The 26374-nt window shown below is 41.9% G+C and overlaps 1 protein-coding gene across 1 annotated transcript in view; it reads right to left on the bottom strand.

Annotated features, from left to right (window-relative positions):
- Positions 1 to 26374, bottom strand: part of LOC145406714 (organic cation transporter protein-like) — a 144512-nt gene that overhangs the window by 50600 nt on the left and 67538 nt on the right. The window contains exons 6-10 of the mRNA XM_080277815.1: positions 24449 to 24617; positions 13005 to 13152; positions 7170 to 7255; positions 5505 to 5764; positions 3908 to 4092 (exon numbers count right to left, since the gene is read on the bottom strand). Of these exons, the coding sequence (XP_080133941.1) occupies positions 3908 to 4092; positions 5505 to 5764; positions 7170 to 7255; positions 13005 to 13152; positions 24449 to 24617 (848 nt within the window). The remainder of the gene's footprint in view (positions 1 to 3907; positions 4093 to 5504; positions 5765 to 7169; positions 7256 to 13004; positions 13153 to 24448; positions 24618 to 26374) is intronic.

Here is a 26374-nt window from a genome sequence, read left to right as displayed (position 1 = left end):
ATAATCCTCTTGTATTTGTAAATAGGATGAAGAACTCTAACCAGAGGTTAATGAGATGGTGTCTGCTGTTGCAAGAATATAATTTGGTTGTGACTCATGTAAAGGGAAGAGAGAATGTGATAGCAGACGCTCTCTCTCGCGTTCCTGAGAGATGTGAATCCTCTTAAAGGGAGAATTCACATCTTTACTGGAAGGGGGGTGTTACGAGGAGTTATCCCTTATTTCATACAGTACGTTTTCTTTTGTTGTGTATCATGAATGTAATGAATATTATGTTTATCATTGTATAATGTGATTGTATATTGTGTTGGAATTTATCTTTGGAGAATGTAGAAATGAATTAATATTTGTGAAGTTGTTAAGGGTTAACATGTAAGGTTATGTTGTTGTATTGTGATCCCGTTAGTGAGAGATATGTATGTACGAGGGGTGAGTGCGTGGCTTCTCTCTCTCTTGGTGGCTGGCGGCGTGTGAGGAGCTGATCTGGGTTTCTGCTCGGGTGGGCGTGTTGGAGGAGACACGTGGTGATTTTGGGAGAGCAGCGTGGTCACACAGTGTGAGGTGTTATATAAGGGAAGTGGTGAGATAATTATGTGAATATATTGAGTATTACTTGTGGGAGGAGAATATACAGGTGATGGAGAGAGAGCGTGGTGTGGGTGGCCACAAGATAGCCTATGGTGCACGTGGTGGTGTACTTGTGGTAGTGGAGATTATTATTGTGAACCATTGTGGAGCATTTGTGTGGTTAATATTATAGAGTAACATGTGAGGGAGAACGGTTAATCATTTTGAGATATTATGGTTATTATTGAGTGTCATTTGGTGTTGAGAAGATCACTGTGGGGATATAGCATAAGTGATCTAAGCATATTCTTTATTTGAGTATCAGTGTGTTTATTTGTAAATATATGTAAATAGTGTAGTAGACTATTTCATTATCATTGATGGTGTGATGGATGATACAGTATTTGTGGTGGAGATATTTCATGTTGCTATCCAGCTGGCCCGGGAATGAGGAGTTGCAGGCCGAACGAATTTCTTGCTGTACCTAACTATTGCAGCGTGCTTGAGGAGTGAGGACAGCTGGGGACGTAACACAACCGACATGTGTTCCCTACGTGGCAGTAAGTGGGTAGGCGGAGGGTTAGTGCCCCTCCCCAGAAAAGCACTAGCTTAAAATACGAACAAGAAGCCTAGGACCAGGACTGACCAAAAGTAGACGACTAAGGACCGAACAAAGGACATGATACGGATGGCGACGTGGAATGTAAGGGATGCAAATAATAAGGTGAAAGAGAGAGAGATGGTCCAGGTGCTTGACCGTGCGAAAGTGGATGTAGGTGGATTAACTGAAACTAAATGGAGGGGAGAGAGTGTGAGAGAATGGAAGTATGGATGGGGTATATGTGTGGGAGTAGGTGAGAATGAGAGTGAAAAAGAAAGAGTGTGTATTGTTGTGAGTAACAGATGGAAGGAGAATAAAAGAAAGTATGGATCAGTTGGAAGGACTGTGTGGGTAAGATTGAAAGTTTGACTTCAAATGAGGGAGATTGTTTGCGTGTATGCGCCAACGCAAGATCGTGCAAGCAGAGTGAGAGAAGAGTTCTGGACAAATGTGAAAGTGTGCAGGGAAAAGTTTGAAAGGAATGAGTGTTTTTGATTGGTGATATGAATGGTTAAATAGCGAATGTGAAGGTGGATGAAGTAGTTGGTGAGTGGGGTGTGCCTGCTGAGATAGATGACAATGGCAGTGCTTCAGTGGAAATTTGTGCCGGGAGGGGGTTAGTGATAGCCAATACCCTCTTCAGGCACAAAATGATCCACAGGTATACATGGCAAGTGATGAGAAGGTAGGGTGGCGAACTGAATGAAAGGAAGGCAGTGATTGATTATGTGTGTGTGTGTGTGTGTGTGTGTATGAAAGGATGCGTAGGTGTGTAATGGATGCAGGAGCATATCGAGGTTCGGGGAGTGGAAAATGGTGGTCAGAATCAGGGTTCAAGTAAAATGGAGAAATAGACGAAGGAAAGGACGGGAGGAAGGAGTAGATGCAAGGAGAGTGGAAAGGTTAGAACAGGATGAGAAAAAGGGAAATTATAAGAGAGAAGTGGAGGAATGATTGGGGAAATATGGATTGGAGCAGATGGGGGATGTGGAAGGTATGTGGAAGACATTCACAGAAGTAATACGTGCAGCATGTGAGGTGGTGTGTGGGGTGAAGACGAGATGAAAGAGGATGCACGGAACAGCATGGTGGAATGAAGAGGTGAGACAGGTTGTGGCACAAAAGAAGAAACCATATAATGTATAGATGAGAAATAGGGGCGTGGAAGAAGTTGAGACATGAAAGAGAAAGGAAGAGAGAGGTGAAAAGATTAGTAAGAGAGAGAGAGTAAGAAGAGAGTGGATGAGGAATTTTGAAGGAATCCGAGTGTAGAGTGGAGGGAGTGTAAGAAAATATTCTGGAGAGAGGTAGCAGTAGACACCTAATTAGAATGAACACACACACACACACACACACACACACATATATATATATATATATATATATATATATATATATATATATATATATATATATATATAGGGTTTCATTCTAATTAGGTGTAAAATTTTCACTTCTAAAGCTTCAATGCTGAGCTATAACATGAGGTTAACATTACAGTATCGGGCCAACCATCAACAAGAGCTCTGGCATGGATGCAGGGCCGTAGTATTGTCTTATTCTGACACAGAGTTTCGGGAAATAGGCAGCAGAAGAACCAAATTTTCCACCAAGCTAAAATGAATCAAACATAGTGGATTAGAGCCACTGAGCTCTATAGTATAGAGGGGCTTTCTCATGGGTAGGACTGCTTAATTTGTGTGTCCACCGCCAGGGCGGCGCTGGTGTAGTGGCAGCCATGTTACACCTCACTTGTTTCCCGTTGTTTTTGGACTGATCTACTCAGTAGGTTTTTGAAAGCAGCCAATGATTCCGGAAAATTCAGTATAGTGCCATGGTCCCTTGTGCAGCTGTCAGATGCAAAAATGAGCACAGGAATTCATCGGAGAGAGGTGGCATTACATTTCACAAGTAAGAAATATACCTTGTTGCTAATTCTATAAGTTTACTGCCTCCTGGGGATGGGCGGGATAATTCTTCCCCAATATCCCAGGATGTATGACAGTATGAGGCGACTAAAAGGGGCACATTCATCTTCAGTCTTTCTCTTCATGTCCTCTTCTCTAGTTCACACTCTTTTGTAGATATTTCCGGGTTTCTTCCGGCCTTTATTAATTTGGACATTCGATTTTATAGCAAGGATAATCTAAAGGCTTCCCACACAAATTTAACACCACTACTTCGATGTAAAACGTTTCGACATTGCTATCACTTCAACGTTAAGACCAAACTATCTTTTCCCTTTCTTCCATTACCTTTCTCTGCCTCATTGCCATAAAGGGTAAGTTCTGAACTGCAGCAAGTTATGAAGTTGTTTTTTACCCTTGGCTAAATATACCCCGTATAATTCGCTGAACTAGGCAGAAAAAAATCATAATCCACATATGTTTTTGCATTATGAACGACGAGTGCTGGTGCTTGAATATGGCGGCCAAAGACACACGCTCGCGGCGAAGGTAGCCCCCTCCCATACTACAGAGCTCAATGATTAGAGTACATACTGTACACTAGTTCAATCTCACCCAAGGGCTCTCGGTGGTACCCAGGAGGACATTCAGTTGCAATATGCTATGTGCTTCAACAAAAGTCCTTTAAACGGGGGCAATGCCTTAGTCCTTCATCAAGAAAAAACTGCATATTATAAAAACTACCAGCATAATAAGACATCAGCCCGAAATTCTACTCCACAATAATGTGGCGTTCCAACTCTCTCTCTCTCTCTCTCTCTAATCCACTGACCAGGGCATTCATAATGAATGGAGCTACGGCGCCACCAAGGCGAGAGGACACCATGGCTGAACAGAAGCCCTGAGTCCTGATCTCTGTGGGGAAGAGCTCGAGGGCGTAAAGGAAGAGCACTGAGAACGCCGCTGTGCCCGACATCTTGCCCAACATCACCAGAGTCACTGATACCCACTTCAGGTCTGCAGAGAGGGAGAGGTCATGTTAATTTAAAGCATCAGTGGAACTGTCATCACTGTTTTTATGATTGTCATTATCATCACCAAAATTTTCATCAGCCTCACATTACCATTCTCATTATTATCACTGTTGTCGTCTCTTCTACCACAGTGTCATCATTAACCCATTTGCGCCTAGGGTTCTTTAAAAAAGGCAGATCTGGCTATTTCTATAAGTTAGTCGGGAGGGAAGCCCCAGGGTTCGGACCTATGAGCTATGAATCGATAGGCTGAGGACGGTATTCTGAGTTCCCTTCCAGAAAAATCCCACATACAACCACTGTGGGCAGCAGTCAGTTACCATCAGCATCAGCATCAGTATCATAGCACTCTTATTCTGTCCTCATTTTTTCATCATTATTTTCACCATCATTACCATCATCACCATCAAAACAGTTGGCAATAGCATCAATATTTATCATCACTTTTATCATTTTCATGTTGTCTTGATGTTACCGTGTCGTGAATGGTTGAAACAGCAAAATTTTATCCCCATTCTGAAACAGCATATAGCCTATTGTGAAGTTGCGTCAGTTTTGGACTAATTGAAATACGGTAACTGTAATTTCACAAGGAACACAGTATAGTCATGTGGGTATGATTCTCTTACTATCATCATCATAACCACCATAATAAACATCATCATTATCACCAGTCATCATAACCACCATTAACGTCATCGTTCCTACTACTGTATATTTCCCACTAATAAAGGGAGTTGCCTTATCATCATCATCATCATCATCATCATCATCATCATCATCATCATCGCCACCAGTATCATCATGATCACCTTCACAGTTATCATCTCCCAACTTTATTTTTACCTGAGGCGAACTGGACAAGTCTATAAATGGTACACCTGGGGATCCTCTCTCTCTCTCTCTCTCTCTCTCTCCTTCGAGGAAAGTTCTAACTTCTGCTCTTGAAGAGCTCTGAGTGGTTTTCTTATGAACGACCAAATGGCTCATCCTGAAAATTTTAGTTGACTTATCATGCCAGCTGTTGTATCAGCTGACACATCAGTTGACTATTAGGCTGTTTTTAAAATCGGCTATAAAGAGGCATTTTAGCTATTTCTTTATGAAATGCAAAGTTGTTCAGCTTGAACTTTTTAGTTGATTTGACATGACAGCTACAGCATAACCTGACGCATCCGCTGATCATTTAGCATTTTTTAATTTTGGTCTTAAGGAGGCATATTAGTAAAACAATTTCACCTTTTCTATGAGTATCAAAGAGACAAACTTTTGTAAACTGGCTGCAATAGTTTCGCCACAGGTGTATGAAGATAGTCTCTTCTTGTTCATTAATATAATGAACTGGCAGAGCAGCAGCCGACAAAGCAGCACTAAATGTACGACACTATTACAAACCATCAGGAATAGGGGGCTGAGCCAAGAGAACAGCTGCACAGAAGAGGAAGCTGAAGGCCAACATCTTCTTGCGGCCAAAGTATTCAGTGAAAGGGATGAGGACGGTGGAGGCCGGAAGCTCAACCGCTGCAGAGATAGCCAAGTACATGAAGGGGTCCACTCCCAGGGTCGACGCACCTGCAGTCAGGCCGAAGAATAGCATGGCCACCACGAAAGAGTCGATGCCGACGACCAGTGTGATGATACGGAGCTTGGGAGTCCTGGGAAAGGCACCCAAAACAGAAGCTGCTAGTAAACCCATAATATTATTAGGTATACAAGACTCTAAAGATAAGCTAAAAGAACGTTGGACTTGCTAGGATATTGCTAGGCTAAGGGTTAAATCTCTTAAAGATGTTCATAAGCATGAAAAACAGCATTACCACCTGAAAACAATGTTTGCAAGGGACCAATATGACGATGTGCAGATTGGAAGTCCTGGGAGATATTTTAAAATCTCCTGGCATATCATCAAGTACTAGTAGGCTTAGAAAAAGGAGTATGCAGGAATCACTGATATATAAATTTCCTTGAGTAGCGAAGAGATGGGAGTTCGAATATCATGGTAACGACCAGGTACACTAAAAGGTCCATTCCCAAAATAGGAGTGCTAAAATAAGGCCGTTCCCATCACGAAACAGTCTCTGTAGGTGGCCTGCGGGATGATCCCAGGCATCAGGGTCTTCATCATCATCATCCGAACCTCCTTTCCCATCCTAGGGCAGGGTGAGGAGTAGCAATGTCCAGACAGCCCAAATTTGCCCAGTCCAATGGACCACGCTTCCATTCGTTCACCATTCAAGCCCCCAGAATCCTGGCTCTTTCTGATACACCAGAAACATTCACCACGTTCTGTAGCTTCACGTTCTGTAGGGTCTCGCCAGCCAAAAAATGAATAAGTAAAGAAATAAATAAAAATAATTAGAATGTCAAGTTAAGAAAAACAGAATATATCAGAAAGCACAAAGAAATCATAAAATTTTGATAAAATCTTTTGAAAATTGGTGGAATACTAATCAGAACATCAGCTTGAATATTAACACGAACACGAAAGGAATGATTCCCAAAGGTCGAGTCATAATTAGGTTCAGCCACTGGGCCACCTCTGGCTCTGCAACTTGGAAAACACAATGTTGTTAAATTTTATGTGGACCCAGGTTCATCTGAACATAAACCCGTGGAACTGCTGAAGCAGCACTTTTCCTGTAGCCATCTTCCTCCTTTCGAAGGGCAAAGAAGAAGTTAAGAGACGTTTACTCACATGTAGTTGAACAGCAGAACCACGTATTTATATCCGTGCCACCACGTGAAAGCGTCCCTCTCCGGCACCATCCAATAAGCCTATGGTAAGATTCATCCTTTCAGTAGAGTATACTGCAATTTGACTTTGACGAATGGATTGAATCAAGTTCAGATCAACGCACTGGAAGTGAGAGTTACTGAATGTTGTATCGAAACCCTCCAATTTGAAGCCTGTCCTGAGATCAATACCTCTTCTGCAGGTGGTACAAATGAAATCTAAAGACTTTCTCTGCTTGAATATGTTAAAATTCAGCACCACTTCCAGTGATCCCCAATCCTTATGTATAGTATATTCTACATCAAGTTTGTGTAGTAAAGACATACCGAAATAGAATCATGAACTGATCGAAGGCTCGAATGAGTCTTGAGATGATGGAAGTCTCCTCATTATTAGTCTTGGCCGACACAGCCTGGAAAATGAGAGGGACAGTAATTAATACTGGTCACTGATACCAGACAGTTTATTATAACTGTTTATGTTGTTGATGCATAACTGTTTATGTTGTTGATGCAACCCCAGTTGTATCTGGATATGACGCCAGTGAACTGTTGGAAACTAGGCACTTCACCTGCTTGCTCCAAGAGGTCTTTAGCTGAGGTAATGTTGGATGATTGTATGTGCTGTGACATTGCGGTTCATGTGGTGAGTGTGTTGTGGTGTGGGGGCTGCATCATAATGTTGGCACGCATTGTTTATGAGTTGAGTGTTTTGGTATTGCACCAGAAAAAGATCATTGCCAATTGCAGTCAGCATAGGTGTACTTGTGTCTTATTGGGTAGGATAGTTTCTGAGGTGTGGAAATATGGTGGTGGTTATGGGTAGCTTCTGCATATGTTGTAAAACATGCATAGCAGTATGGTATAGAATTACTGGGTCATAATGTAACTTTCATGTAGTATGGTATAGGAAATGATTATGTATCTATCTTTATTTCTGTGCCTACTAATGTTGCATCCTGAATCACCATGTTTTAAGGATGATCCAAGTTTATGCTAGTCATGAATAATTGCTTTCTTCTTTTTCTTCTGCTATGGCTTTATGGCCATCACCCACTTGGGGGCATTAGGCCAACAAAGACAGACAAAAACAAAACAACACACAGGCATTTCAGAAGATGACCAATCTAGGGGGCCAAGCGTGGAGGCAGCATATGATAAAATGCACGAAGATCTGCAAGACGCACCTCCATCCCCCTGACAATCAAAAGAGATCGAATCTCCTCACCCTGGTTGGCCGCTCAGAGAATAGCAAATAGGGTGGGGTATGTCGAAACTCTGAGCTGGTATGACCGGGTATGGACTTCGAGTGTCAGGTGAAGGTAGGTGGACACATCTAGCCGATCCTCGTGGTCGATGATAGAAGGGCGAGATGTGCTGTATCCTTCTGCTGGAGGAATGGAGGACTCATCGACCTCCTCCTCAGCCGAGGAGCCGGTCAACGCATCCTCGGCCATGGAGACAGATGCAGAAGAGTTCCGCCCCTCCTCAGTCACTGACGGCAGGTGGTGAATATCAGCCGTGGTCTTAGGTGAGTCCAGTTATGGAGCCAGGTATGTGATCAGTTTGGCAGATGGCTGGTTGAGGGGAGCCTCCATCCGCAGCCTCTTCCGCAGTGTTGTGCGGGGGGTGGCAGGCAGCAGCAGCCGGGCCTGACATCCTCAGCGAGGGGCAGAATGGACATCACGAGCAAAACACTCGGGGATGACAAGGCAAGGTAGCCCATTCTCCTCGAAGATCTTGGGGAGAAGAATGCACAAAGCCCCCTTGTCATCCCCACAAACAGCCTTTGCCAGGACGATGCATTTCTCCATAATGGTGCTTATTTCTCCTGGACTCCCAGGGTCCCTGGCCTAGCGTCCCTGAGCTGTGAGATGTCACCGTGCATAGGTAGAACCCTGCACGGCCACACCACCTGGTCCAGTAACATCCCGAACCTCAGGACCTTTGGGAGTTCCAAAGATACAAAACTCCACCGACTCACCATCCCTGAGGGAGCCCTGGAGATGCCGAGGGTTTGGTGCAATGACAGCCTGGCGGTGCACGAAAACATGAGTGCCAGTATCCTGGTGCTTGATGAAACCGTACCCCGCCCTGACACTGAACCAAACCACGGTCCCCCTGATCTTCTGAGATGCCGGAGACTGAGGTCTGATCTTTTGGTCATTGTCCCCCTCAACGGGTCACAGGGAGTAACAGGAGATGCGTGCTTCATCGTTGCTCATTAGGTTCTCCTTCATAGGCACCGTCAGGCTTCGACACTGTGTTCATGAAGGAAATACAATGAACCAGGATTGAATGTTTCATTTTTAAAAACAATGAACACTGTGGAGGTAGCAAAAGGGCTTAAAACAATATGGAGAAGGATTCAGTAGTATTCACATTAACTTTTTCTGGGTTTGAGGACTAGGCTAATTTTTCAGATCATGCCCATTCTCCTTTCCTGATATCATATTCTAAATAGCTCTAAAAAGCTCGTGGGACCTATTCCTTAGTGAATTTTACCGATCACTGCACCTGTGTATATTCTTGTAGATTACTGGCTTAAATTATGATGATATTAAAACGATATTAAAAGCATACAATAGGATATTAAAGTGTACTATGCAGACTAATTTGCTAGGGAAGAGGTCCTATGATGTTCTTATAAGCCACTTACAGTTCATCCTACATGGTCGTCCACCTTCTCCCACACACTGTTGATGTCCTGCACTGACAGGTGTTAAGAATGCATTGTGAGTGTAAAAGCACAATGAGCCTTCATGTTTACATTTTTGTGTAAAATGTAAGAGTATACATGGTTAGATCGTACGAAAACTCTCAACAGGAGAAATAGTTTATATTGGGAAAACCTGTCTGAAAAGCCTGAGAGGCATAAAGATGCTAGTGGATGAGTGATGATAATTTAGCAAAAGTACGCAAAGGAGTATATGACATTAGTCTGACATCCTTGTTTTTTCTTGGTGATGTGATAGTCATCGGACTGACTCTAGTTTATAGGGACAATGAAAGCCGTACCTGTGGATATTTATGCCTGTGAGGTGGAGTCAAGAATTTGAGGCTTAAATGGAGAGCGAATGAGAGTATGGCCAGTTAATAGACCTGTTGCCAGTTCTGGGTAAACATGGCCGGTGCACTCTGTCATGAACTTATAGGCTTACGGTATATGTATCTTTTAATTCATCATTTTCACTGATCAAGATGTGATAACTTTAATTCTTTGCGGCTGGAAGGAAGCAGCCGCCATGTTGGTGACGACGTCTGCATTCATATTGCATGTGGGAAATATTTCCCCCCAGAGCAGTTGCGCTCTCTAAATTTATCATAGTTATCCCTGGTTAAAGGCAGAGGACGTAGAGACTGTTGTTAATTATTCAAGCGGTTTTAATAACCCAGAAACGACGTTGTCTTTAATAATTCTTGTTACTGATAAATTAAATGCTACTGCATTTAACCCCTGAGGACAACTATGCATTGTAAATACATGTAATTATGTGGTATTTTCCACTGACCTAAGCTGCGTCTGCGCGATAGGTGACGTGGCAAGCAGGGAAAGATTCCCCTGTTAAGACAGATGTGGAATTAAGATATTTACATAGTTAAAGGGACTATTTGGTCTAACTTTAGTTTAAGTAAAACTAAGATTAATTTGTTAGATTTGCCCTGTACATATCATGATGTAATTTAACTGTATTTAGTACTGTAATTAAATAAGAGTTGGCAACCCACAATTCGATGAAGGGTTGGGGTTTGCCGCGTTCACTCACTCTGCTCCTAGCTCTCGTGGAGTTAGCAAGGTTGTACATACACACCATAAGGACGCTTGCTTGCCCAAGCAACGATACCAGGCAGCCTCATCGTCATCGGTTAACGATCACTCCCTCTTCATATAGCTAAGTAACCTTTACGAATTGGCCAATTCAAGGGGGGATTAGCGAAGAGATAGATTAGAAGATAGTATTGTAGGTGAGTTAAATTTAATTTACGTTTCACCTAACTCTATGAGACTTGTTTGATTTACTTAGACAACTTTAGGGAAGAGTAACGACCTACGAGTTGTGTAGCTAGAAAATTCTTGCATAGCGGTGTCCCGGCAGGGATACCGACTTGGATACATTAAACATTTCTCACATTTTGGTGCCCAGAAAGAGGGCCCCGATTTGTTTAACAGAACTAGTACACATTTTTCACATTGCAGACGACGCTCCAGTCCATCACACAATACTTTACCAGTAACACGAGATAATAGTTGTACTTATTTGGCCACCGTAGATCCAGACTACCTCCTCCAGATATGTTGTGAAGGAATACTTTTCATGGTGTAAATGGATGGTATCTGTTAGGTAAGTAAATTGTGGTGAAATCGACTAGAAGTAGCTTACAGCAACACCATCCCCGAACGGTGCTCGTACCTCATGAGGTGGAAGGTGTTTAATGTATGGCGTACAGTATCAGTCATATGAGTTTATAAATGGTATTATTCTCATGAATATTTAATATTTGACCTCGTCATTATTAGTTTTCTGAAAGAACAGTTTCAGTGACTCTGTAAAGAACCTTCAAGAGAGTGCGACGAAATATCGAATCGGCGATCATTTACCGAATCGGCACTTTTAATTGGTAAGTGTTATAGATTTTATCATCAGATTATTTTTGTATTTAATTTTACGTTTTAAAAAGCTGGATTCACCACAATAATGCCCTAAAATTAGCGGAAGTGTTTCTCCTTTAGCTCAATGGCTTGCCTTGGCAGACTTCTGCTTTGTATAAATAATAATTTAACATACAAATGCATTTATTTGCACTTTAAATCAGTATTTGTGCAAAATAGAAGTCTGTCAAGGCGTTTTGATGATCTAAAGTAGAAATACCCGCTAACTTTAACACGTTTTCGCCCTGACTCTTAATATTCTATTAACAGTTAAATTAAGCATATATACAGTATATATATATATATATATATATATATATATATATATATATATATATATATATATATATATATATATATTACCGAATTTCAGATATTGGTATATACGAACCTATATGGTGACGAATATAATACTTTCACAACAGTAACGACTCCATTCCAGCACTGGGAACTTCCGACAAGCAGCCCTAAGTCTAGTAACACCAAGTCGGTTCACTTTCCCTCCGTGCGCCGGGAGGCGTGGCTAGTGTGTGATGTCAGTCGGATTAAGTAACAGAAAATGTATAAAAGGGCAGACTCAAATTAAACATTTATAATAAGGAAAAACGAAGAAGGGGAAGAAGTGTGGACTCGTTTAGCCGTATAACATTGCAGTAGGTTCCCTCACACCCCTACGCCTTCCTTCACACATTTCAGTCCCTTCCCTCACTTTGGACGAAAATGTGTCATGCTCTGGCGAGTGCAGCATACATCCATTCACTACCACGGTCAGGTGTCAACTGAACTTGGGTTTCGTGCAAGCTGACATCACTCCGATGCTCCGCCCCCTGAGCCAGCTTGGACCCTTTTTAGATGGAAGTGATCCGACTTGGTATTAGTAGACTTAGGAGAAGTCAGCCACATTGCTTTCGTTCATTGTTGTTGGATGGTAAACAGGGGAATAATTTCCCTAGTGTGCTTTTGTCTGTGACCTTACATATTGGAACGAAATCTTAGCAATTATTCCTCTTGTCACTGAGCATTCTTAGAGGTCAGAAATAAGCACAATGTATGCAGGCTAAACGTAAACAAAGTAGACTAGGCTGCCTATGTGTGAGTAGTGACATCACGACCAATCAGAGGCCGTTTCAGAGTCACGTGATTTTTCAGCTATTTTTATGTATTTTCATGTTTCTGCACATTTTTTTTTTTTTTTTCGGAAATAATAGTTGACAGTTATTTTCTGCGTATTTTTTACTCATACAAGTATCTTCAACAAAAATTTTGACCGGAAACTCTTATGAAACTTTTGCTAGTTCTCCTTTTTTTTTTTTTCTTTCTTTTTTCGCTTAGTCCCTTTTTTTCCTTGTTCGCTTCGCCCCACTCTAAGGTGGGAAGCGATGTTGGGATGATAGTGATGATGATGTTCATGATGAATATGCAACCGCTTGGTGATGGTTTGTACTGGTACTGCAGATATGAGGAAGGATATCATATAAGGGTGTCCAGAACATCAAAGCAAAGTAATATACCTGCTGGTGGACGCTGTGCATGATGGTCAGCAAGTCGTGGTCTGGAGGGAGGGTTACCTTGTTCCACTTGGCCGCTCTCTTGAGCACTTTTAGGGCCCGATCGTGTTGACCCACCACCGCCAACCACCGAGGCGACTCACCCATCAGCCTGAAAACACAGGTGCACGTAAACACGTGCATATATACAAGACAAGGTCTCTGATATGCATACTGTCACAGACACAGGCACACATACACATCTGCATTTATAGGGGAGACCTGGTTTTGTTGACATTTTTTATACTGTTCCTCACTGTATAAAGGGATATAATAATTGTTGTTTTGTCTAGAATTAGGAAATTTTGTCCAATTATTATATTTACAGACAAAACAAATGAAATCCTGTTTATTACCGGGTACCGGGTTATTTACATACTTGTGATAGCATGTTATTTGTCACAACTTACCCCAGATACGGGCAAGTTAATACACATCCCGGGGTATATATATATATATATATATATATATATATATATATATATATATATATATATATTATATATATATATATATATATATATATATATATATATATATATTACAGAACCCAAATATCTATACCCACCTATTGTCAGACGCCTTAAATCCGTAAAGGGGGGCTACCAACAAATTGTCTCCCTGTCGTCTTGTCCCTTGCTATTTCACATCCGTCTCCTCAGTTAACATCCCCTTTCCCATATATCTCTCCACTCCATTCCTCCATCTCATCCTCTGCCTCCCCATCCCTCTTTCTCCCCCTCCAACTTTCACATACATTCTCCTCGTTAGTCTCTCTCTCCATCCTATCCACATGACCAAACCACCTTACTGTACTCGCATTTCCCCCAACGCTCTCAATCACATTCACGTCCACACCACAACGCTCTTTCCCTTCCTCATTTGTCAGCCTGCCTCTCCATGCAACTCCACATGCTTCTTTCAGATAATTCGTTTCCACTGCTCTCACTCTTGACTTGTGTCCTTCAGCAAGTTCCAGGCTTCGCTTCTGTACATTACAATTGGTAACACAATACTATCCTGCAGCGACTTTTTTTTTTTTTTTCATGCTCACTTCTCTGTTTCTTCTCACTGCATTCAGAGAAACAGCAACCTTTCTTCCTTCTTGTACCCTTTCAAGCTAATCATCTTCCAAATTTCCATCCTCACTCATCACACAATCGCAGTACCTAAATTCACTCACATTTTCAAAATCCTCATCATTTAACATCACTGTGAATTCAGTGACTTCATTTATCGAGAAGGCCGTGACTTTACTCTTCCCTACATTCACCTTTACATTCCTTTTCTTGCATACTCACCAAAAATCATTCACTATGCCTTGCAGTTCCCTTTCATCTTCACTTAACGATACAGTATCATCTTAACAACTAATAGGAAGTTTCCAAACGCTACCCTCTCTTAAGTCCCTCCAACATCCATTGCCTTACCTTGTATCTCGTTTACAACTCCATCCATATGCAGATTGAACGACTATGGAGACAGGACACATCCCCGTTTCAATCCAACATTCAGATAGAAAAATTCATCTTGTTCACCATCCACATGCGCTGCAGCCCTTGCATCGTCGTCCGTACTCGTCATGGCATTCACCAGTTTCCCATTTACTCCATATATATTTTTAGTATTATCCACATTCCACATCTATCCACTCTGTCATATGCTTTCTGCAAATCCATAATGGTCGTAGACTACTTCTTTCCCTTCTCTAGAAACTTTTCCATTACAGACCTAAGGTTGAATATCTGATCTACACAACCTCTTCCTTTCCTAAAACCTCCTTGTTCTTCTCCAGCTAATTCCTCTTTTATTTCCCTAACTCAGTCAGTAAGAATCCTGCCATAAACTTTTCCTATTACACAAAGAAGACAAGTTCCATAATGAATACCACACACTTCTTTTTCTCGTTTTCCTTCTTGGAGGGGAATAATTATACGTGACTTCCAGTCTTCAGGAACTCTACCTTCTTCCAGGCCAATCTGCACAGCTCTCATATTATATCTACTATTATCTCCCCCCCCCCATGCTTCATCATTTCACCATATACTCCATCAGTTCTTGGGGGTTTCCCCGTTTTGACTATTTTCATTATTTCCAGTACTTCCATTCTACTAATCTCTTACTCCCTTCTCACTTTCTTCCTTCTCCCAGCCATTCCTCAACCCTCTCTAACTCTACCTCCTTTCAGAACGTTATCTTACATTCCTTTCACTTTATACTCAGATTCCTTCCAAAGTCCTTATCCATTCTCTTTGTACTCTCTCTTACTAATCTTTTCACCTCACTCATCCTCTCTACATACAACTCTCTCTTACGTCTCGGAACTTACTCCATGCTTCTGCCTCCCATCCACTCACTACATGCTTTCTTCTTTTGCTTCACAGATTGTCTCACCTATTCATTCCACCATGTTGTTCTTTGCATCCTTTTTCGTCTTCTCTTCATCCCACACACCTCCTCACATGCTGCACGGATGTCTTCTGTGATTATCTTGCACACACCTTCCAGCTCCCTCATCCTCTCCAAATCATGTTTACCCAATCCCTTCTCCCACTTCTCTCTTATAGTCTGCATTTTTTCCATCATCTTGCTACCTTTCTATTCTCCTTCTATGAAACTCTTCCTCCTATCCTTCTCTCAGTCTATTAATTCATTGCATTTGTAGCTTGATTTTCACAGCCATCAAGTGGTGGTCAGAAAGTCCACTTCCCCAACCTCTATATGCTCTTGCATCCATTGCACACCTTCTTATACTATCATCCACACACACACAATCAATAATTGCCTTCCGTTCATTCAGTTCACTACCCACCCTTCTCACCACTCTCCACATATACCTGTGGATCATTTTGTGTCTGAAGAGGGTATTGGCTATCATCAACCCTCTCCCGGCACAAATGTCCACTAGAGCACTGTCATTCTCATCCACCTATGCAGGCACACCCCACTCACCAACTACTCCATCCACCCTCATATTCCCTACTTTTCCATTTGTATCTCCAGCCAAAAACACTCTTTCATTCCTTTGAAACTTTTCCATGCACTCTGCCACATTTGCCCAGAACTCTTCTTTCACTGCTTGCACGATCTTGCGTTGGCGCATATACACACACAACCGCCCACATTTGTAGTCCAGTTTTCAATCTTACCCACAGAATCCTTGAGTCAACTGATCCATACTCTCTTATATTCTCTTTCCAGCTCTTGCATACAAATATAAACATTCTTACTTTTGCCTTCTCATTCTCCCCCACTCCCTTGCATACACCCCATCCATACTCCCTGTCTCTCACACTCGCACCTCATCATTAAGTTTCAGTTATTCCACATACATCCACTTTAAGCACCCTCAAACACCTGGACAATCTCTCTCTTTCACCTTATCATTTGCACGCCTTGCATTCCAGGTCACAATCCATGCAATGTCCTTTGTTTGATCCTTAGGCCTCTGTCACTCATTCATGGATGAAACGGCGGATGAAGCCGGACGAAAAATTTTGGCCATTCGGGGTGATCCAGCATATCAAGATGCTGTGACGTCATCGAAACCGGTCTGAGCACGTCAGGCAAACGGAAAATTAGGGTTTCTTCCTGGCAGACCACAGTCGCTAGCCGGTCCTTGCCAGAGATGTTCCCGGTGTATGCGTGGATGACACAGTACTAAAGTCAAAACATACGGAGGAAGACGGATTTATAAGGTGCCTAGAAGGACCTAGACAATCTCCAGGTGGTCTTTTCCGATTGTCACCGGACTGTAGTCAATGCTGCCTCACGATGCATATAAAAGTACGCCATAGAGGCTGTTCCTCATTCTGCTACTTACTTTGGAGAATGAACATCAACAGACAAGATGTATATATCTTCAGAGCATGCAGAATTATTACAACTGCAGTTGGCTACAGCTGAAATGGACCTACCGGCAGCAAAAATGATTGTGTTAACACAGAGCCAAGAAGAAGAACAGAGAAGAAAAAGAAGACAAAAGAGGAAACGCCTGTGGATTAAACCTTGGCTTTTGATCCGGGATGGATTTTTTTTCGACCGTCCCCCTACCAGCTAGACTAGACTCTGTACCTTCCTTGGCACCACCAAGTAGAAACTTTTAACACTCCGAGTTGTCCGGAAATACACCGTGAACAGAACGGCAATCTCCGATCCGTCCGGCTCCTATGTCTTACCATTGCAGGGAAAGGACTGGGAGTATCCGTTTTGCCTCCGAGAATGGTCCATGCATGCACTGGCATTCTCCAAGCTGTCCTGGATGAAATTGTGACTCCCGGATGGTCCCGGACTCTACACGGCGCACACGGACATTTTCGGTGGGTTCACGGAGGCTCCCGCCAACTCCCGGCAGCTCCCGGCATCAATGGATCGTTTTTTTCTGAGAGATCCGGGAAGAAAAAAATAACACTGCTCATTTTTTTCGCCCGTCTGGCTTGACAATGCAGGATGGCCAAGGATGCAGCCGGACATTGGGCCGGCTTCTATACGGTGCTCAGGGATCTGCACAGATGACGGCGGACCAGTCCTCCGGCTTCGTCTGACGTTTCATCCGTGAATGTGTGACCTAGGCTTTAGTCAATTGTTGGTCAGTCCTGGTCCGAGGCTTCTTGTTCGTGTTTTTAGCTAGTTTTTTTCCGGGGAGGGGCAGTAACCCTCGGCGAACCCACTTGTTGTCACGTAAGGAACACGTGTTGGTTGATCATAAGGTTACCACCCTGCATCATAAATGATTTCCTGGTTTACAGGAAATCATTTGACTTGCCACTCAATGCAGAGCTACCCTAAAAACACAGTACCTCTACACTATAGTGGGTGGATGATGGGCGCCCCCACCTACCACATAGTGTATGAGATATAAGAAAATATTGGGACACATTCCTACAGTTGTTCTCATAGGGGGTAAATTGATACCGTAACAACCCGCCCATAAAAACAAAGCCCAACACTGGTTTGCTGTACGTTTGACCATTCCTTGTACAATAATGACGCCACCACCATAAGTCATTGCCAGTTTCATAGCCCGTTCATATAAATGGGACCATGCACTAAGTAGCTCGGCTGCATCACACAGAAATTTCAAAATAACTTTGAGCACAGAGAAAAATTTTGAAAGTTGAGAAATCAATTTTTTACTCTAGCTCTTATTAACGCAACGCCTTGGAGTTGCCACTCCAGGCCCCACCTTTGCTTAAAATCTGCATAACATGACGATGATCACTCTCTCATCTATTGATTGATAATGGAGATATTAAAGGCGTAACAACTTGGCCGTGTGACAAGTAACAGCTAGACCCGGTCTCCCTTACTTATATAAACATGCCTCCCCAAGCACATACACAAACACGCCCCACAACGCAAACCATCACCCTCTTAGAGGACTTATTCAAAAATCTCAGTGCATACACAGACATCCTCTCTCTCTCTCTCTCTCTCTCTCTCTCTCGCTCGCTGGAATGTTGCCATGCGATATTTTTAGAATTTATTTTCTCAAATGACGTGCTATAACAACCTGGTTTCTCACCCTCATGTTTTCCTCTATACTTCTTTATGTTTTGGATATATAACCGGTCTAGAGGAAATGTTTTCTCTTCCACCCATATGAGTCGACCTACGGTGGGAGATGGAGGAAGGCCGGTCTGAGGGGGAGTTAGTGTCTCAGGGTAACTGACCACCATTTTTAATAGGAATAAGGAAACTGAATATGCATGACATAACTGCACATATGGCACGTAACCACCCGAGTCGTGTGACATGTTGGTGTTGGCTTTACACACAAAAGAAATATGGATAACATTTATACCGCACTGCTAACTCGGTAATAACAACCCCCCCCCTCCGACCCCACACCACCTTGAATACCCTTCCTCCGCCAGACTTACAACTCACACCGCGGACTACCTACTGTTGCCAGAACTGGGACTTGACGTACGGTGGTTCAAATTCACTGCTCCGAGGTTTATAAGGTTCGGTCGCAGAACAGGCCTTTAGAACGTGACCGTACAATCTTGGATATTTATGTTGTACTAGCCCAAAAGTATTCTTTGATGCTATGCATTACGTGGCCCAGTCTGAGCCATGGCATACTCATTTTCAGAAAAGGATTTGATGAAGTTAAAATTGTCCTGTAAAATCTCCCTTAAGTCCAGCAATGTGATGCTTAAAGAGAAGCTATTTCCATGCTTCAGCGACATCATGATTACATGCGTCTGATGATACGTTTCTAATTTACTTTAATACTTTATGGTATGCATCTTCAAAGGTTTTGAAGGTATTCTTCCATGCTATACTGTTTACATCCCATAAAGCCAATCCATAATCCGGGAGACAGTAAGCATTAAAATGAAAATTGACAATTTCTGCTGAAACACCTTTAAAGTTTCCATAAACAAAATTTAAATCAGCAGAAAAATTATTCAACCTAAACTCAGCATCTGTATGATCCATTTAGTTAAGCTGTAATTAATGCCATAAATATTAATAAGTCAACGACATCAAACTCATCTCCTGCAATCACAACCTTAGGTAAATTTTTAACAAACTCTCTTCTTCCAAAAATCATACATTTTGACTTAGACTTATTTATACAAAGCTTTAAGTTTCTCATTGAATCTCTGAGTTTACCATATGTAATATCCAAATCACTCTGTTTACTTGTTACCAGCACCAAGACATCAGCGTAGGACATAATATTTATTTTACATAGACCAGTAGAAGAGCCAGATCTCACCCCTTTAATTTCATGCGGCAAATCGTCTGTCTACAGCTTGAATAAAATGGATGATTAAATACCATCTGCTGCAACTCTGTTAAAAACACTTAAAACCTCTCCATGTTCCTCACTCCGCAAAACCCTTGCTGTCCGGTTTCTCAAATAACGCATAACTAATAACACAATATCACAGGGTATTTCTCTGTCCATTAAAATATTTCCAAGAATAAAATGGTAAACTCTGTCAAACGCCTTTGAGAAATCAACGAAGATGGCGAAGACATTACCATTCCTCTTCGTGAACTGATGTACACCCGTATAAAAATTATTCGGCACTCTTACAGCACGATCTGAAACATGGATGAAACATTGTGATACATGGGGCATCCTGTAAGTATAAGTGCAGATATTATCGCTGGTAATTATTGGAACTCAAAATTGCAAAAAGATTCACTTACTGGCTGGTACATGTTTTGAGGCACCACATTTATAGACTCATGTGTGTCTGCAGAAGTTGCTCATTTTCACAAACATCGTACCCTACAGTGCCGACTAATTCTTGTGCGGGTGTACAATGTTTTTTAAGATGAAAGTTGCACCAGTAGTTGAAGAACTCTTTTTTAAAACCAAACCGACACATATAAAAACTAAGCCTCCAACATTTACAAACCATGACACACAAAAACTTTCAGCAACATAGATGACTGCATCGCAGGCCTCTGATTTGATAACAAAGTACAGTTCCCTTTTTGATATTTAATGATTGGTGTATTTTGGCCCCTCAGCATGTAATCAGGCAGGTAACAATGAACGAAACAAGAATTCATGATATCACATATAACTTGCAGGAAATCATCAGTTCCTTTTTTTTTTTTTTTTTTTTTTTTTTTTAAATAAGCATGCATCCCTTCATGCCCAGTTCCGAAATTCATACAGTCAATATACATTCTAATAGTCACTACAGATATTCGCAGGTGAAACTTTGTTCTCCCTCTCCTTTTATTTTTAAACTTATTTAAAGAGTCACTTCCCGCGTCCTCTGTAATGATATCATTTTGACTGATGATAAAAAGAGTATTAAAAATGGCAATAATGTATTGATTATAACTCAGTCCATCAATTATCTGAGATGACTTTACCTTGTTCCTCCTGTGATTAACCTCTCTCCAGAAACTTTTCATATCCTTACTTCAATATTTTTCTTGAATCGTTTCGTTTCGTTTCGTTTTTAAAGGCTCCAACATGCTTGCATGTGTCGGCCTTGGTCACCTAATGGCGGCTCTCCACGCTGCACGATCCATTGCAGCCTCCCTGTTCAGTCCCTTAACCCTAAGGTCACACTTAATGAATTTCATATATCTTCATACTCATTCTGCTTGCAGTCAGTCGGTGTCCTTTTAAATCGTGCCCTATATATGCACCATAGTGGTGTGCAGCACAGTATCTCTGCCTTTTCTACCACTCACCCACGCCAGGAAATCTGCCCTCGCCCGTGCGTACAGTCCCTTCACTCTCCTGTTCCATCCTGGCACCACCTTATGTTTATTTTTCCTTATATTCTCTCTCTTGCATAATTTTCATAAACACAGAACTGACTATTTTCTCATACATTTTATTAATTTCTCAAACGTGTTTATCACCTCTACAACCTGCTTGACAACACTGATACTTTTCAGTCTCTCTCAGATTCCCCAACATACTCAGAGCTTTACTTTCTATTTCTTGCAGTTCACTGGATTTCAGATTGACCCACTGAACAGCTTTCAATTTTAAATGGTTGAGTTGTTGGTACAAACAGAATGACAAACTAAACTGTCACAAAAATGCAAGTCGGCTACAAGAGGCAAATGATCTGATTCTCTCATGTCAAACAGAACTCTCGCCTCAGAAATCCATAAAGCACGGCCGTTCCTCCCAACTGCATAAGTGGTCTAACCACTTAAACGATGCATTGCCGTGAGGAACATGGGTAAATGTCTGTGTATCCAATACATTAAAATAAAAATATTCTAGACCGCTTGATGACACAAAAGAACATAAATGATTCCAAGATCGTCCAATAAAAGAGTCTGCAATAAAATCTCCCATAAAGTATATACTGTACAGTCATACTTCAGACTTGCAATGAGATTCTCCAGTATGGTTAAAGTTTCCAAAAATAAGTTCGTAGTCCTTATTTCCCAAATATCACTCTTTATACATACATTGACTAAGATAATAACTTGCTTTTGAAAGTGTACAGATAAAACTATATAATTACTCTCACTAACAACTTTTTCCACGGTAAATGAGGCATCTATGTGCCACTGACAAGCCAGTCCTCCTTCACACCTACTAGCACATGACACTAACGCTATCTCTGAGTAGGCAGCAGCCACCCCTATACATTCATAGTCTTCATCTGCATACTCTAACTTACCCAACCTCTTCTCTGTTACTAAAGTCTAATATAAACTCATCGCCTAAGCTTTACTTGCTAAGTCCCTAATGACATCAGTATGTTTCCTAAATGAGCAACAGTTAGCCTATATGAACAGTTAGAAAAAGCATATCCATTATGTGCAAGATTCCTTTGGTTTCCTGTTGAAGATCTTATCATCTGTTATACCTTGAGGTCAGAGATCATAATCAAAAAGCCTATTCCTTTCTGCAAAAGCTACTGTTACTTTGAATCAGATACATTATTTTGATGATATGTCAAGCTTCTCGACACCACACACATCAGTGTTTAAATTAATTGTAATATAATCCTTAATATCTTGACAACGAACATCCTTATCTAACCTACCAAGATAAATGTAGGCTACCATAGCTTTCGTACTGCAACAACCACTTTCTAATAGTAAACCTTTTCCCATTTTCTCTCAATGCCAACGACATTCCATTCGTCCTTTGATGGGCAACACTACGTGAATTACCAGCACCCACCTCGCATTGCCCACCACGATTGTTAGCAGGCGTTTCTTCACTTCTCACCACTGAGAGAATGCTGAAGCAGCTCTATTCGTTTTGCCGAGAGCTCCTTTGCCTCTATCAGTCACCAAGTGGTCACCCCACCGTGATGACACTGGGCTGACATGATGAGCTGATCGCAGTGCCATAGTGTCGTTCTTGATAGGAAAGTCTTCTAATTCTGTCTGAACCTTTCTTTGTCTGTTCCAAATTGCTTCTGGTACAAACATTACATCTTCATTTTGCGAAAATGGTGAGCCTCCGAAACTAAACTAAATTCGTTGGTAACCCCGAAACACTAACAGAAGCAACTGGAGTGGCAGATGCAACTCTCCGTGGTAAGTCACACGCGGATTGTTATTGATGCCTAAGGATTCCCTGAAGGATCAAGATTCACAATGAGTACAAATGCCAGCCTCCCCGATGTCAGTCACAACAACCTCCATACCTTCCACAACTTAAAGGGACATACGGTTCATACCCACAACATCAGCCCTTACTTGTCTCACAGCATCCACCATATTAACAACTTCACTTTTGATATCAAGTATTTTGGGTAGGATGTCATTTAATTTAGTAATCTCTTGACAGAGATTCGACATCAAAAGATATCAGCTCCATACCTTGAGGTGGCATCCTCCAAGGAGAGTCAGCAACAAATTTAACTCTTAGGTCAGACAAAAGACTAGTCTTCATAAACCTGGATCATATCCAGCAAACTTTTATTTTTTCCTCTCTCAGTCGGGATCACGCCTTCAGGTCACATCTTTCTTCAGGAGATTCCCTAGAGAAGTTTTAGCATTTTTTATCTCTTCAATGAAACAAAAGGTATGGATTATATCTGCCACAACATCCACAGAAAGGTTCACAGCAGCAGACCCAAAATAGCATAACAAGTTGTTTATTTCCATTTTGCAGCGTTGACCCATATTTGTCAAGCTAGACGCCACTGCCTTCACAACAACAAATCATCGCCATGGAAACCAGTTATTGTTGTTAGCTCACACCTCTGATCCAGTTGCGAACACATCAGATTTATAAACAACGTTCCTGGATTCTCTCTTGTTGCACGTTAACACTGTATTTACCTCAAAGGTCGAAACATAATATAGTCACTCCTTACAACATGCTGATCACTAGACATTAACGAACACATAGATACCAGCAAGTGATGCTTAAATTGTCAGTATCACCATTTGGAAAGCTGAATATACGAAGCAATCAACACCATGTCCACAGTGTCCACCAGTAATAGTGGTAGTAGGAGGAGAAGTTGTTGCTGTTGTTGTTGCTGATGTTGGCCCAGGCTCGTGTGGATCAGAACCCGGGGGACTTCAGGAAACTGGCCACTTCGGTCAGTGATCTTGTGTTAAGGAGATATTGAAGGAACTTCCGTGTTGTGGAAGTACGATGCATGAGGTCATTGTGGTTTCAGCAGCTGCGCTACAATGAGATACATTAAGCGTCAGTAATAAAGCAAGGAACAGTGGTGGCCACACAGGAGTCTTGATAAAGGTACTCGTGTCTCCTTAGGAAGGGCAATTTCTGTGTAAGGAATGATTGGTTAGGGTTAATGAAGGATGCTGATTGAAAGTTTTGATTGGCTGAGATGGCTGTGTTTGTGTATAATTCTTTAAATAATAATGCATGCTAGAGAAGCAGGGGTGACTTTGAGGCATTTTGTGCATTGCTGAAAATCTGACATTTTATTTCTTAGTTTAGGGAAGAGGTGAAAGGAACTAACCATAAAAGGGGCAAAAAAAGCAGGCTGGGTAAGGATACGGCCGTCTGTAGCCACCGCCAGTCCCTTATCAGGTAGGCCCACCCGCTGAACAGCATTGTTGCGATTGTCATCGTGATGAACTGTATTATCCCCACCTTGGTCCTCATCTTTACCTCCAGCACTTCCATCACTGACACAGAGTAAAAAACAAATGTCCATAAGAGAACAAGGTAACTGCAACAGCTGATTGTTCAATAATCGGTAGTTAGTACAATGACACTCTCGAAGTTAAAAAATAAAAAAATAAATAAATAAATAAAATTCCCACAAACAGGAAACCGCTAAACTTAATTACCAGAGAAGAGATGAAACATACATCCGGTGTGTGTGTGTGTGTGTGTGTGTGTGTGTGTGTGTGTGTTTGCAAATTAAATAATATATATATATATACCTAGGCTGCTTCCTCCAAGGAAAGGTAGGTAGCTGAGACAGGACGACACACTCCCCATTTACTCATCCATTCAAACACATTCATTTGCATCTTGGCCCCAAGGGGAAGAATGGACAGATACTCACCGCACCACACCGCAAAAGGGTCAACTGCGCAGTGCAATCAGTGACTTCCGCAGCAGGGCCTGACAGCAGAGCTGGTTATCCCTGCCACATCATAATAGACTCATCCCATTACCCGCACCTGACCTGACTAGCTGATCAGACCAAATGTGGGAGAATATCCCCTCAGGGCTGCGTCATCATTTATTCATTCACAATTTCTTGCCATTTATTTCTGTCACGCACAGCCACTCTTCCTTGCTCAACAGACATCCCTCTCGCTTCCAGCGCTCTCTTCACATTGTCCATCCATCCTATTCGTGGTCTCCCTCTCACCCTTATACCTCTCACATCAGGTCTAGTTATCTTTTTTAACAATCGCTCATTATCTATTCTCTCCATATGCACAAACCATCGCAACACCCTCTGCTCAACTCTACCAGCCATCTACCTAACAACTCCAGTTCTCCTTCGCACTTCATCATTTCGCACTCGATCCATACGCGTCACTCCACACGTACTCCTCAGACACCTCATCTCCGTTACATTCAAACTTTTCCTCTCTGCTACACCCATATTCCATGTTTCAGCCCCATATAACGCAGTCGGTACCACAACACCCTCATACAGCCTTCTCTTTACATCCATTCTAAGTGAACGACATCCAAACACTTTTTTCATTCCTCCCAGCACCTTACTTCATTCATTCTAAACTTCCCCTCTTCATCTATTTTTCCATCCACAGCAACATCTGACCCTAAAAACACTCCACCTCCTCAAGCAACTCACCATTCAAAACTATATTCATCCTCCTACCATCTACCAACCTCGTACACCTCATCACTTTACACTTATTCTCATTTACTTTCAATTTCCTCCTTTCACACATCCTTCCAAACTCCTCTGCCAACTGTCTCAATCTCTCCTCTGAATCAGCCACCAGTGCAGTATCATCTACAAACAGCATGTGCTTCAGATTCCACTCTCCACTATCAACATTCAACAGACTCAGACCTCCACCTAAAACTCTTGCATTCACCTCCCTTACAACACCATCCATAGAAATGTTAAACAACCAAGGCGACATCACACATCCCTGTCGTAGCCCCACTCTTACGGGAAACCAATCACTCACAGCATTTCCCACTCTTACACACACTCTACTATTTACATAAAAACTTTTCACCCCTTTTAGTAACCTACCATCAAGTCCATACAATCTTAAAACAGTCCACAGAGCCTCCCTATCAATTGTATCTTACGCTTTTTCTAAATCCATGAATGCCCAAAACACATCCTTGCCTTTCGCTAAATACTTTTCACACACTTGTCTCACAGCGAACAGGTGGATCCACGCATCCCCTCCCTCTCCTAAAGCCACACTGCTCATCACCA

This window comes from Coenobita brevimanus, chromosome 8, assembly GCF_032717465.1.
Source record: "Coenobita brevimanus isolate Jiangsu-jjx chromosome 8, ASM3271746v2, whole genome shotgun sequence".
In the NCBI taxonomy this organism is placed as follows: domain Eukaryota; kingdom Metazoa; phylum Arthropoda; class Malacostraca; order Decapoda; family Coenobitidae; genus Coenobita; species Coenobita brevimanus.
The sequence above is the reverse complement of the archived record's forward strand: the minus strand, read 5'-3'. Positions and strand labels throughout refer to the sequence as shown.